The sequence below is a fragment of the Salvelinus namaycush genome, chromosome 33, assembly GCF_016432855.1.
Source record: "Salvelinus namaycush isolate Seneca chromosome 33, SaNama_1.0, whole genome shotgun sequence".
Lineage (NCBI taxonomy): Eukaryota > Metazoa > Chordata > Actinopteri > Salmoniformes > Salmonidae > Salvelinus > Salvelinus namaycush.
Genome location: NC_052339.1, coordinates 23819106 through 23832614, shown reverse-complemented (window position 1 = coordinate 23832614; position 13509 = coordinate 23819106). Strand labels below are relative to the sequence as shown.

The window sequence follows — 13509 nt, the reverse complement described above, 5'->3', positions numbered from 1 at the left end:
GTGAGAAATTACTTTTATGCCACATGTAAGATAAGTACTTACTGCAGCCCTTGGTTTCTATCGGTAAGTCCCTGAAGCAGGGTTTCCTTTGCCTCATTGAACACTTCCACCGAAACACTGTCAGACTGACTCTCTACATCACTGAAAACAAATGACTTCGTTAGCCTTTCACAATCATTCCATCCGTAATTTCCCGAGCATCAACATTAGAGCAATTATAGGGGCATAGTGGTGGGGCCCAAATAGGAACTAAACCGTTGTTGTGTGAGGGTGAGGCATGGTGATTGAATCAATGCGGTGAGGCTGTCCTAAAATGAGCACTGCACCAACCTGTAGTTATCCTGAATCCACATGAGGATGTCGTACATCCTCTCTCTGCAGGCCGGCGAGGGGTGGGAGATAAATGCTGTGACGGCTCCCAAGACCTCGTGGAGCTCCGCTGGCTTCAGCTTGGCCAGGATCTTGTGGATGATGTCCAGACACACTCTCTGTCTCACCTCATCCCTAGGAGAACAGCAACAACGTAATGTGGTTTCTACCGGAGTTTATGTGTGACATTAAGGCTGGTTCTGGACTAAAAAGCAATTACACTGGAGATTCTCCAATTGACCATGCTTTTTAGTCCAGGCCTCATGTGTGTAGGGGGCAAACCTGTGGGCCATGATCTGGGTGAATCCCTTGGTCTTCAGCAGCAGGTAGATGTCTGGGATGACGTCGGCCCGGCTGAAAATACACTCCAGACAGTGGGTCTTCAACATGCCGTGCAGCTTCGGCAGCAGGTAGGACACTACGTTGACAAACCTAATATAGACACACAAGTGTGCGCACACACACACAAACACACATTATTGTAAGTCAAATCAAAATCAACTTTATTTGTCACGTGAACAGGATACAACAGGTGTAAACAGTACAGCGAAATGTTTACAAACTCTCATAAAGCTGCTTTGTGTATTTAGAAAGTAGCTTTGTGTATCAAAATAACTGGGTAAATTGCCCAGATTTGATTAGAGCAAACCAGCCAGGAAGTCTTCCTCCAGAATCCATTCTAATCGAGGTGACCCCATGTTTATCTACAAATATTTGTAATCTTTGCCATTTCCTAACAAAAGGAGCATTATCAAAGTAAGTTGGAAATGTATGACAGTGAAGGAGTGCAGCTTCACTTTTAGCCCAGTTAATTTTGTACCCAGTGAATTGGCTAAATTATTTTACTTCAGTTTTAGCACCTAACCCACTGATGGACTTGGGCTGAACTAGCTTACTAGATCATGGTGTTTCAGGAAGTTACAAGATAAAAACACTACTCTTACCGGTCCATAAAGGGAGGAAAGTGTTTGGAAACTTTGCTCAAGCAGATAATGAATTTGTCATCCAGGTCTTTTTTCTTCAGATCTGTTAATTTATTTACAGTGAGACTGAGCAGCGATGCATCAGGTTGCTGAAAGAAAGAAAAAAAACATGTTGAATCATGTTCAAATAAAAAGTAAATAAAGTCCATCATTTGGGTTTAGGATTATCAAGAGGACAAGTTTACATACACTGTCCTTTTCAGTCATGTTCTTCAAGATAAGACCGATGATCTCAGCGGCTGCAGAGTAGACCTCCTTATATCTGGTGAAGGCCAGGTTGTTGGTCAGGGACTGGATATACCTGCAACACATTTCACATAGTAAGGCCTTATTCACTGAAACACTCAGTACCCTCATTCAATGCAACACTCACAATGGAGGAATGGGTTCTCAATCACATTTACCAGGTAAAATAAGGTCAACAATAGTCAGGTAAATAATGCCATAATACTACTAGTCATCTTCATCATCATCATCATCATAACAACAATCATCACCATCATAATCTTCTTCATCATAACCACAATCATGCTCATCATCATAACCACAATCATCATCATCATCATCACCACAATCATAATAATCTTCTTCATCATAATCATGCTCATCATAACCACAATCATCATCACCACAATCATCATCATCATAATCATCATCATAACCACAATCATGCTCATCATCATCATCAATCTAATCAGCTGATGTATTCGTTTACTTTCTCGACAGACAGACACACAGGTTGCCCATTTACCTGTCGTACTCGATATCACACTTCCTGGCATCGTAGGCAGGGAGGCTGTTGGCCAGAACGATGCCCAGCAGCTGGAGTCCTACTGAGTTATCTTTACTATTTGGGTCTGTGCCACAGAAACGCTCGTAGATCAGGCTGAGCAACAAAGATGAAAGAGGACACATGTTGATATTAAAAGGATAGTTCACTTTTTTGAGAAGGTTTTCAAAAGCTTGGGGAAATCAGTGGGAAAGGAAATGAAATGCTTGTACTATGGTCATTCTCACTTGTAGGGCACGTCCAGACAGTCCTTCCAGCACTCCACCACAGTGCGAATGATCTCCAGGTTGTGTCTGAAGACGGGTCTCTTGGGGTGGAAGCTGTTCCTCATCAGGAACTCCAGCAGACGATTGGCCAGGACTTCATCTCTGGTGTTGCCCTGGGATACCAAAAAAAAAAAGGACTGTATTGCAACATTTCCGCTATGGGGGGGGGGGGGGGGGGGGAATCATAGTAGGAGAAACAATGCTGTATTGGAAGTACACTACATGACCAAAAGAATGTGGACAACTGCTCATCGAACATCTCATTCCAATATCATGGGCATTAATATGGAGTTGGTCCATATTTTGCTGCTATTACAGCCTCCACTCTTCTTGGAACGCTTTCCACTAGATGTTGGAACATTGCTGCCGGGACTTGCTTCCATTCAGCCACAAGAGCATTACTGAGGTCGGGGCACTGATGTTGGGCGATTAGGCCTGGCTCGCATTCCAATTCATCCCAAAGGTGTTCGATGGGGTTGAGGTCAATGTTCCCTCTAAGCTGAGCACGGGCGTGCAGTAGCCCAAGACTGCTGCGCTGGGAACACCGCACAGAGCTCAGAAGAAATATCAGCCCACGTAGAGAAGCACGAGATTGAACTTCACTCAACTTTCTAGAGTTTTCCCTGTTAGTTAACACTATCAACGTTTCCCTTTACTGTGGCAATTGTGATCGAATCAACACCATATTAGCCACTTTCAATACAACATACCGAAACAAAACAAATTATGCAAGAGATTTTGTTGTAGGTAGAACGCGTCGAAGTAGGATTCTATTGTGCACGACTCAGCCCGTACTCTACACAGACCGGTGCGGCATAACCAATCAGAGCTGCAGAATGCCTATATGCAAATAGACCATTGCCATATGAATCTGTGCCATTTACTTTGAACTGGACTGTGTTTACAGCTGTGGTCATGAGTAGATGTGCTTGTTTTGAGATCAAAGCAAGAGCTGCATGTAGCCAGTGAGTTAATAGCCTAGTTATAGATAATGTGTAGTCAGCAATAGGGGAGTGATTGCTTCTTACAAGAGCACAAAACGTGTACATTTCTCTTTAAAATGAGTCAGGTAGAGTTTTTTTTTGTCTTAAAGAGGCAGTGTTGTATTTTGAGACAGGCTTGAATAAGCTAAGTACCCAATAGGCAGAAGGTAGGATAATTTGTCTGATTCTCTGTAATAATGCATTTTATTTTGTAAAGTGGTTTCTAGCATCAAAACACAACAACATTTTCCTTGTCTGAAGGGCAAGTGGATAAACAGGTTAAGCCCTGTACTGTATGTTTTTTGTCAAAAGTCTCATGGAATGTAGGCCTACATTGAACACCACACATTGGCTGCTACTGTAGGCTGAATGATAGAACAGCTATTTCCATGTTAAAATGTTATGGGATGCATTTTCTCCATTTTTTTATTTTTATTGTAGGCCACTCTGGTGGGCCTACATTATGATCAAACATAAAAAAAATAGCCTACTTGGCCACTGTTAAAACTGTAACTTAAAGCTGGTACAGCCTCAGTGTTCACAGTAAACGCATGCTGAGATGAGATTGGAGTTGTTGGTTAAAGCTGCCTGGCCCTATAAAAGACACTCACAAAATGTGAGTTTGCTATTCACAAGAAGCATTGCCTGATGTGAACCATGCCTCGAACAAAAGAGATCTCAGAAGACCTAAGATTAAGAATTGTTGACTTGCATAAAGCTGGAAAGTGTTACAAAAGTATCTCTAAAAGCCTTGATGTTCATCATCCACGGTAAGACAAATTGTCTATAAATGGAGAAAGTTCAGCACTGTTGCTACTCTCCCTAGGAGTGGCCGTCCTGCAAAGATGACTGCAAGAGCACAGCACAGAATGCTCAATGAGGTTAAAAAGAATCCTAGAGTGTCAGCTAAAGACTTACAGAAATCTCTGGAACATGCGAACATCTCTGTTGACGAGTCTACGATACGTAAAACACTAAATAAGAATGGTGTTCATAGGACACCACGGAAGAAGCCACTGCTGTCCAAAAAAACAATTTCTGCACATCTGAAGTTTGTAAAAGTGCACCTGGATGTTCCACAGCACTACTGGCAAAATATTCTGTGGACAGATGAAACTACAGTTGAGTTGTTTGGAAGGAACACACAACACTATGTGTGGAGAAAAAAAGGCACAGCACACCAACATCAAAACCTTATCCCAACCGTAAAGTATGGTGGAGGGAGCATCATGGTTTGGGGCTGCTTTGCTGCCTCAGGGCCTGCCTGAACAGCTGGCTATCATCAACGGAAAAATGAATCCCCAAGTTTGTTGACATTTTGCAGGAGAATGTTACGCTATCTGTCCGCCAATTGAAGCTCAGAGGTTGGGTGATGCAACAGGACAATGACCCAAAACACAGAAGTAAATCAACAACAGAATGGCTTCAACAGAAGAAATATTGCTAAACTGAAACAGTTTTGTAAAGATGACAAAATTACAGTTTTGTAAAGACCCAAAATGACAGAAAACATTTGGTTGAGGTTATTGCTGCCAAAGGAGGGTCAACCAGTTATTAAATCCAAGGTTTCACATAATTTTTCCACCCTGCACTGTGAATGTTTACACGGTGTGTTCAATAAAGACATGAAAATGTATAATTGTTTGTGTGTTAATAGTTTAAGCAAACTGTGTTTGTCTATTGTTGTGACTTAGATGAAGATCAGATCAAATTTGATGACCAATTTATGCTGAAATCCAGGTAATTCCAAAGGGTTTACATACTTTGTTTTGCAACTGTAGCAGAATAATTTGCAACTGTAGCAGAATAATTTGAAGGGGTGTCCACATACGTTTGTATATATAGTGTAGCTCAATGAGAAAAGGGGTGAAAAGAAGACATGGGAAGAACCTTGGGGGTGACCAGGCCAATCCAGGAGAGCACTGTGACCACTATGTCCACCACCATGAAGTGGATCCCTTCACCCCCGTTGTTCCCAGAGACCACCAGCTGTAGGAGCGGCCCCAGCCACAGCCTGGCGTATGGACGGAAAACCTGCAGAACAACAGAGTCAAGACCATCAGAAATATCAGGAACAGTATGTTGGAACCACACCTGCCAATTTTGATTTGAAATACAAATGGGAAATACATAATCGATGAAGGGTAAACTCGGGGAGAAAATATATTGTTGGCAGATATTGTTAGAGGATGGGTGGCCTCACCTCCTCTGTGTTGATTATCAGCTTTGCGATGAAAAGTCGGATATTTAGCGGTGTGGCTGGATTTGCCAACTTTCCTTGCAAGAACTTCATCCAGGGTGGGAGTTCACTGGGTACACCTCCCTAGATCACACAGAAGACAAGACAACATGTTGGAATGGGTCCCAATCCCAAAAATGTACTATCAACATTTCTCCAACTGCAGTAGACAAACTTGTGCAGAATTCCAAATCCACCCCTAGCCCCTACTCCCTGTAGATCTGATGAGGGCTGGATATGTGGAACCGATATTGCAAAAAGCTGACCAGAGGGCAAGATTAAGCCATAATAATGCTTATATCTATCAAATCCTCTCAGATCTACAAGAGTTCCTGGGGTTTAGGGGCTAAGTGGTCAGTGTGGAATGGAGCAGTAGAATGGAGCAGACCTGTTCAACTCTAGGAGTGATGTTGTTCCTCTGCATGTGGCCCACCAGAGACGTCATGGCCGCCATGCACTCGTGTTGGTTCAGTTCATCCATCTCCAGGTCCACCGTCTCCTCCTGAGCCGAAATGGTCTCTGCTCGCTCCTGAGGTAATTCCAAAAACAGTCAAACATATCCCAATAAAAAGATACAACAGTGCAAATGAGTTTGTAGGCTCTTTGTGTATATTTATATCCAAAGAGACACACAGCTGTTCCTTCTGCTAGAAGGTGCTTCTACTAAGTATTGACTCAGTATATCTTTAGGATATCTTAAATATTGTATATGTACTTATGCAATGTGTATAATAAAGGTAAGGGGCCTGTTTGGGGATGGGACAAGAGTCTCTCCCATGGATACACTCTAACCCTAACCCATGTAAAAGCAACCCTGGTGCATGGAGATAGACAGTGGTCGGACTGACCCTCTTCCTGACTGTGCGACTTTGCCCCGCAGGATTCTGGGAATTGTAGGAGAAGCTCTGGACTCCAGTTGAGAAGTCAAACTGACTCATCTCCTCACTCAGACTGCTGTCAGCCATGTAGGACTGAGAGGAGAGGTATACTGGCTCCTCTGATGGGCAGAGACAACACGGATAGAAAGGTTAGATATGGAGACAACTGTTACTTCCAACAATCTAACGTGAAGTATACTAAGGAACCTCAACTGAATTTCAGGTGGAGATGCAGATTCATCCTACCTCCGTTCTCCTCGCTCACTTCTTTCCGAATCATAACGTATTTCTTCTTCCTCTCCATAGGAACCTATAGGGAGAATGAGAAGGCTATGCTCAGATTACTGACATCACTCCGATTACTCACTGATGTTATCTCATCAGTGGGAAAAAAACAAACAATATACCTCGATTTCAATAGGGAATCTGTACGTCCTTTGGGTATCAATGAGATTCTCGAATATGAATTGATTCTGGGGGAAAGAACAGAAGAACATGCATTATTGATTTGTATTGTAGAATTGATCATGTGAGATGAGCCTGGTACTTCTATACCCATACCATTTAGCAATTTTATTTCACCACAGGAAAAAAGTACATAGTTTATAGGTTTTTATAAACTGAGTGTATATATTATAATGCACACTCTAGAATGCCCTTCAAGCCAATCAGAAACAAGTATTCAACAATGCCATGGTATAACTTGTATTATAAAATGTGTGGTTCGAGCCCTGAAGGCTGATTATATCTGTGGTATATCAGACCGTATACCACGGGTATGACAAAACATTTATTTTTACTGCTCTAATTACATTGGTAACCAGTTTATAACAGCAACAAGGCACCTTGTGGGTTTATGATATATGGCCAATATACCACGGCTAAGGGCTGTGTCCAGGCATTCTGCGATGCGTTGTGCTGACAAACAGCCCTTAGCTGTGGTTTATTGGCCATAAACCACACACCCTCGGGCCTTACTGCTTAAATATACAACTGGATAAAATCTGCAAGGCAGTTTGGTTGAATTAACCCTTTTTTATGGCATGACAATAGGAGTTGGCTATACAGCACAAACAGATCTGGGACCAGGCGACTTTGTATCACCTTCTCAGGTTTCTCTGTGAAGAGGAAGCCTTGGTAGAACTTGGTCTCGTTGAAGCTACAGCTGATGACTGCGATGGCACAGTTATACCCAGCACAATGGTACTGCCTCCTGATCTCCAAGAGCTGAGTTTCTCCCGTCATGTTCTCCGTGAAGGCTTCAAAGCATGACCTAAAGGGAAATTACAACTGGATTTAGCAACACAAACAGATTAAACTAGACGACTGGAGAAATTCATTGAGTACCATTTTTATTTATTTTTTACCCCTTGACAAGTTAGGGGTGAATATATATTTAATGGGTGGCTATATTGGAACATTTTATGGATGGCACCTTTAAAAAGATACAACTTATCGGTGGACTTACTTGATGAGAGTCTTTGAAAGCTCGTTGCCCTCTGTTTTGACTGTGGTTCCACAGTAGGCCTGGTTGATCTGGGAGTCTTTGGAGTAAACCTCCTCTTTAGGCAGATGAGAGTAGAGCAACTCCATCAGTTTGTAACAGCCATTCTTCTTAATCAACTGGGCCTCATAAGCCGCTTCGTTGGACTGAAAAAAAAAGAGTCAGAAACATTTTTTCAAACTGGTTAAAATGTTTTTCAACTCTATGAGAACATCAGAAAAAGCTCAGTTAGGATTAAGTTTATCTGCAAGAACAAAATAAATGTTCTAATTAGGCTAAGTCAAATAACATTTCAAGCCTTAAACGTGACAGCAGATCTACACCAAAACACTAAGTTCTCTATGTTATTTAAAAATGTTTTCAGACTTTTTCACTAAAGCACACATGTCCCACCATATAACAGATTAAAGCAATGAGCCTTGTAGATTCCACAAAAGCCAAAGCTCTCTGCACTTGTCATTAATGTTCCACCACGGCAAAACACTGCAGAATATTAAATACAGATAACAAGAAAGCCACCAACAGACCTTGGTAAAGCGAGCAAGCAGCGCCGCCATGATGTCAGAGACGTTAGCGCTGAAGAATTCAGCCAGGGCTTTTGGGCTGCAGTAAGAGGCTAATGGTAGCAGCACTCTCTCCAGCATGGCTTGGAGCATGGAGGGGACAGGCACGTCACCCTGCTGGATGGTCTTGTACACGGCGCATAGCAGCTGCACCATTCGCTCACCACTGGACCTGCTCACACACAGAACAGTTTTCAATCCACCTTACACTTGGAGAAACCAACACTGATCTAAACACGGTATGGGAAATAAGTGCCTCACTCACCCTCTAGCAATTCTTTGGAAACACGTTTGGAACAATTCCTCCATAATGTGCTTTGTATCGCGGCACAGAACTCCGGCCATTAATTTCAGCAGAAGAGGACTTTGAGAGAGTTCTAGGGCATCCAAAAACTGAAAAGGAGTGACATTCATGATAATGTACAAGAATAATTCAAGATATCATTAAATATATGTGGCGGGAATCAAACCCAGAACCCGGATGTTGCAAGAACTATGCGCCCACCAACTGAGCCATTAGAACACTACTGGTCTAGCGAAGTTTCCACTACTCCACCCCCTTATGGATTTAAAGTGGACTGGTGTAAGAACAATGTTGGAGGGACTTAGGACTTAACCATTAAAGTTGATGGCAGATCAGAGCTCAAATACAGGTGTATTTGAGTATTTGTTTTTTTAAATTATTATTTTTCTGTGTAGTGAGTATGTTCAAATAATGTGTCCCGAATCAACTACTTCTATTGGAAGTATTTGAAAGTATTTTTAATACTTATGTTAAATACTATTTATAAATACCTAGGTTAAATGCATTTGAGTATTTTCAAATACTTTCCAAGTGTATTTACAAATACATTCCAATATTCAACTACTTGTATTTTCAAATAAATAATATTGAAATACTTACTTCCAAATGTCTTTGAAAGTAATTGAAATACCCTAAATACTATTTTTGAACCCAGGTCTGGTTGACCTTACCTTTCGAAGACAGTCCATGTAGTTGTTGCGGTGCAGGGAGCCGCGGGGGAACTCGTCTGACTGCATCGGGAAGTGGGATGCCACCAGGGCCTCCAGGGACGTCTGCAGCTGGGCCAGGGGCTCCTCCGGTAGGGTGGTGAAGAATGGCAGCATGATCAGTGCCTGGCTCTGAAGAGTGGTGGGGTTAAAGGGATAGTTCACTCAAAACAGTGATTAACATTTTTCCTCTTCCCTTGACTAAAGGTAAGACAGTTTTCCATGACTATGAGTCAATCCCATAGCACTTGTTGACAAGATTAAGGACTTAGTATTGTAGTGTGGCTTATGTTCCCAACCTGGCCATCCATGCTACCACAGTCAGTTAATTATCCACAGCTACCAAATGACCCTTCTCCCATCCCCAGCAACTCGATTTTCAGTGAACACACCTTGTAAAATAGGGCTTAAAAAAATGTTTAAAAAAATTGAGATACCAAGAAACAAAATCAGGAAGATTAAATTGATTAAAACGACCTTAATGCTTTACCTTGAGATTCAACGGCAGGGCCATGTCAACGATGAGAGTAGTGAACGTGGAGAACACCAGTTGGAATGCTTGGTGCCCGGCATTGGAGCACACAGACGAATCAATCTGCACAGAATTAGATATACATATAGTTAGATAAACTCATATCAAGCTAAAAACCTGGGTCCAAAAATACAATGAAAACATGTTTAAAAAGATGAAAAGAAGCCTATATATCTGGCTATGCTGCACCTGTAGAACCTTGGAGAGCAATGTGAGGGTGGCGGTTTTACTTTCTGACGTGGAGGCGTTGTTGCCCCACCATGGCCTCAGCAGCTCCCACCTCTGCAGTACCCGCTCCACCAGCCGACTGCCCTGGCTCTTCCTCATCGAGCGCTCCCGGAAACTGTGGTCCAGCATGCCGTTCAGCAGCACGCTAACCTGTTGCAAGGACACCAAAGAAATGTACAAATGTATTCTACAACACTTTTTGGTCATCTTGCTTAGAGAGAGATATACTTTGTCCATTTTCTTGGTAGGTCATGGAAATGTGTATTTTGCTTTCAACCCAATCCCTGACATTTGAACAAAGGTTTGATTCTAAATAATTTATTAGATGAGACCACTACTACTCACCATGCTAGGGTTTTGGGTGGCGGCTTTCATGAGCAGTGTTACGGTGGTATCCAGGTTGCTGAGCAGCTCTGCATTGAGCGTCATCTGGAAGAGGCTGTAGAAGTACTCTCCATGAGAGAAGCTGAGGAAGTTCTGTTTGCGGCTGCCCGCCAGAGGCACAGACAGCATGATGGTGTTCAAAAGCAGCTCTACCAGCTGCTCACTCTGCCAGAATGACGACAGAACACAAACAGGTAAGCCCAGCAGAGACGGAGTTTGATGAAGTACTTGAGTCAAGCCGCAATCTGTGACCACTCTCAAATTCATAGCTGGAGCTATGAATACAATCATTGACTATCTACGAGATTAAAGTTTTAAACATATTTGGAAGCTATACATTGTTTGTTTACAAAAAGATTAAAAAGAAACAGAAGTCTGCCATGTAAGCAGAAAACTGCCAGAGGGCATGGATGTTGCTCTGTTGGCCTTAGCACCCCGCCTGCAAAACAATCTAGGGGAAAGACTGGATTAGGCTAGGTGTTTCCAACCTGTCCACCCAGGGAGAAGGCCAGCTGCACCAGTCCGTCGGCTAGCCTCCTGCTGCTCACGTCCATGGAAGGGAGGGCCTTCCTCTCCTCTCCGGGGGCGATGCCTTTGTATACCGCCAGGAGGAGTTTGGATCCCAGGGACTGTGAGTAACTGAGATCCTTTAACACACAGCAGAGAGAACAACCACATATTGAAGAGATTTCAACAAGAGGGATGGTTTGTAACATTTACTATTTGTGCACTACAAGACAACAATGGAACTCTGGCCTTAGTAAAGCTGGGCCTAAATGTTTCAGCAGCATCAGGTAGATCAGTAAGACAGGGGTAAGGAGAGAAAGAAAGAAAGAGAAAAAGAAAGAGCACCTGGCTGTGCAGAAGGGAGCTGAGGAAGCCTGCTTTGTGAATCTGTTTGCAGGCAGAGAGAAGCATCTCCATATTGGCATGGCTGGTACGAGTGTCTGGATGGTAAAGGTCCACGCTACACAAGTCCTCCACACTGAAGACAACACAAACCCATTATTAATCATCATTCCTACACTATGACTTACTCTGTGCTCTGATGATTTCCTGATGAAAATGAATGATATAACTCCTATAAAGCCCATAGTTGTCTACCTAACATGTTTAAAGGGCTACTTAGAAACGACAATGGTCTAGGGGTTGGTTTGGGACTGAACTGATCTTAACCTAAACAGAGGACTAATCAACACCATACAGACCTTTGCTGGGATATCCTCTTCCTGAGGCTGTCTTCCAGATCCTCTCTGTAGGGTGAGACCAGCAGGGCCTTCAGCAGGGGAACACACACCTCTGGCAGGCGCTTCATCACCTCCAGGTCAGCCATGTTGAAGCCGATAGACGAGGGCTCACAGACAGTCAGAGCCACCAGCTCCAAAAAGGCAGAGTCAAACAGATCCTTCTCCAGTAGCTAGGGACAGGGTTAAAACAGGTATTTACCCGTTTATTTCTACAAGTAAACAATCTTGCAAGTTTCCAGAAAGCAGCAAACGAAGACCCATGATACCATACTTCATCAATAATACAGCGAGACAGTGGGCATTCAAATGATAAAGGGATACATTTGACACTTTTCTGACACTTTATCCTCCCCCAAAAATACATGCAGCTTGTGATTGCATGGGGGAATTGTCAGCGATTTAGAGGTTATGTACATACATTTTCCAGGAAGTACTGAGAGTTTTGTCTTGTTGGACACTAGCACAGAAACGAGGTGCCCATAAATGTCTACAAAGCCAAAAATATACATAAAGTAAGCCTTCACCTTCCAAAAGTCCTGTTGGCATTTGACCAGTACCACCGTGGCAAACTCCATGAGTCGTACGATGATGGTGCACTTGCTGTAGTTGTACTGGTCTCTCTCTCTGGGACTGAAAAGGGAGATTCTCTGGCCTGCTCTGAAACAGCCCTCTGCTGCCTCCAGCTCCTTGGTGGCCAGTTCAGCAAGGAAGAACCCCAAGGCATTCAAAAAGCTGGATTTCTCATCAGAGCCTTCGAATAAAGAAAAAAACTTGTGACCGAAATGCAAGTGTGACCATATTGGAGACCATACAGGTCTCCTGTGCGTCACGCTACTTTGTTAGCCCTCTGAGCTAAAAGCTAGTCCTCATGTCTCAGGCAAGGTCCCTCATCATACGAGTGTGGCTCACCAGTTAGTTTACTCACCTAGTATCTGCTGGGGCTTGATGATGTGTAGGCCAATGAATGTGTTGTAGCAGTCGAGGGCGGCCAGCAGCAGGTCCATCCACTGCAGCGCGGCCCTGACAGTGAAGGGGCCTGCCAGGTGCCTGAGGGTGGGCTGGGAGAGCAGCCCTCCACCCTCCAGCCTGGAGATGAGGAAGCCCACACCATGCTGCTGCAACAGCTCCTGCAGCCATTGGGACGGAGACCTCTCTCCTACAGACAAGAAAAGACTCATTAAGATCGTTGTGGGCTATACTAAGCCTTGTCTCAGGGTAGTAAGTTGGTGGTCTGTTGATATCCCTCTAGTCGTGTGGGGGCTGTGCTTTGGCAAAGTGGGTGGGGTTATATCCTGCCTGGTTGGCCCTGTCCGGGGGTATCGTCAGACGGGGTCACAGTCAGTGGTGGAAAAAGTACCCAGTTGTCATACTTGAGTAAAAGTAAAGATACCTTAATTGAAAATTACTCAAGTAAAAGTGAAAGTCACCCAGTAAAATACCATTTGAGTAAAAGTATTTGGTTTTAAATATACTTAAGTATCAAAAGTAAATGGAATTGCTAAAAGGTACTTGTATCAAAAGTAAAAGTATAA

General features: G+C 43.2%; 1 protein-coding gene across 1 annotated transcript in view; it reads right to left on the bottom strand.

The window, feature by feature from the left end:
- The window catches only part of prkdc (protein kinase, DNA-activated, catalytic subunit), a 43647-nt gene that overhangs the window by 14836 nt on the left and 15302 nt on the right, over nt 1–13509 (bottom strand). The window contains exons 31-56 of the mRNA XM_038972978.1: nt 12903–13133; nt 12502–12728; nt 11939–12147; nt 11583–11715; nt 11219–11377; nt 10692–10895; nt 10308–10496; nt 10077–10181; nt 9551–9718; nt 8841–8968; nt 8540–8747; nt 7977–8158; nt 7613–7781; nt 6916–6981; nt 6755–6818; nt 6479–6627; nt 6019–6159; nt 5595–5714; nt 5282–5425; nt 2370–2521; nt 2104–2238; nt 1542–1653; nt 1314–1441; nt 652–801; nt 331–504; nt 43–141 (exon numbers count right to left, since the gene is read on the bottom strand). Of these exons, the coding sequence (XP_038828906.1) occupies nt 43–141; nt 331–504; nt 652–801; nt 1314–1441; nt 1542–1653; nt 2104–2238; nt 2370–2521; nt 5282–5425; nt 5595–5714; nt 6019–6159; nt 6479–6627; nt 6755–6818; nt 6916–6981; nt 7613–7781; nt 7977–8158; nt 8540–8747; nt 8841–8968; nt 9551–9718; nt 10077–10181; nt 10308–10496; nt 10692–10895; nt 11219–11377; nt 11583–11715; nt 11939–12147; nt 12502–12728; nt 12903–13133 (3946 nt within the window). The remainder of the gene's footprint in view (nt 1–42; nt 142–330; nt 505–651; nt 802–1313; nt 1442–1541; nt 1654–2103; nt 2239–2369; nt 2522–5281; nt 5426–5594; nt 5715–6018; nt 6160–6478; nt 6628–6754; nt 6819–6915; nt 6982–7612; nt 7782–7976; nt 8159–8539; nt 8748–8840; nt 8969–9550; nt 9719–10076; nt 10182–10307; nt 10497–10691; nt 10896–11218; nt 11378–11582; nt 11716–11938; nt 12148–12501; nt 12729–12902; nt 13134–13509) is intronic.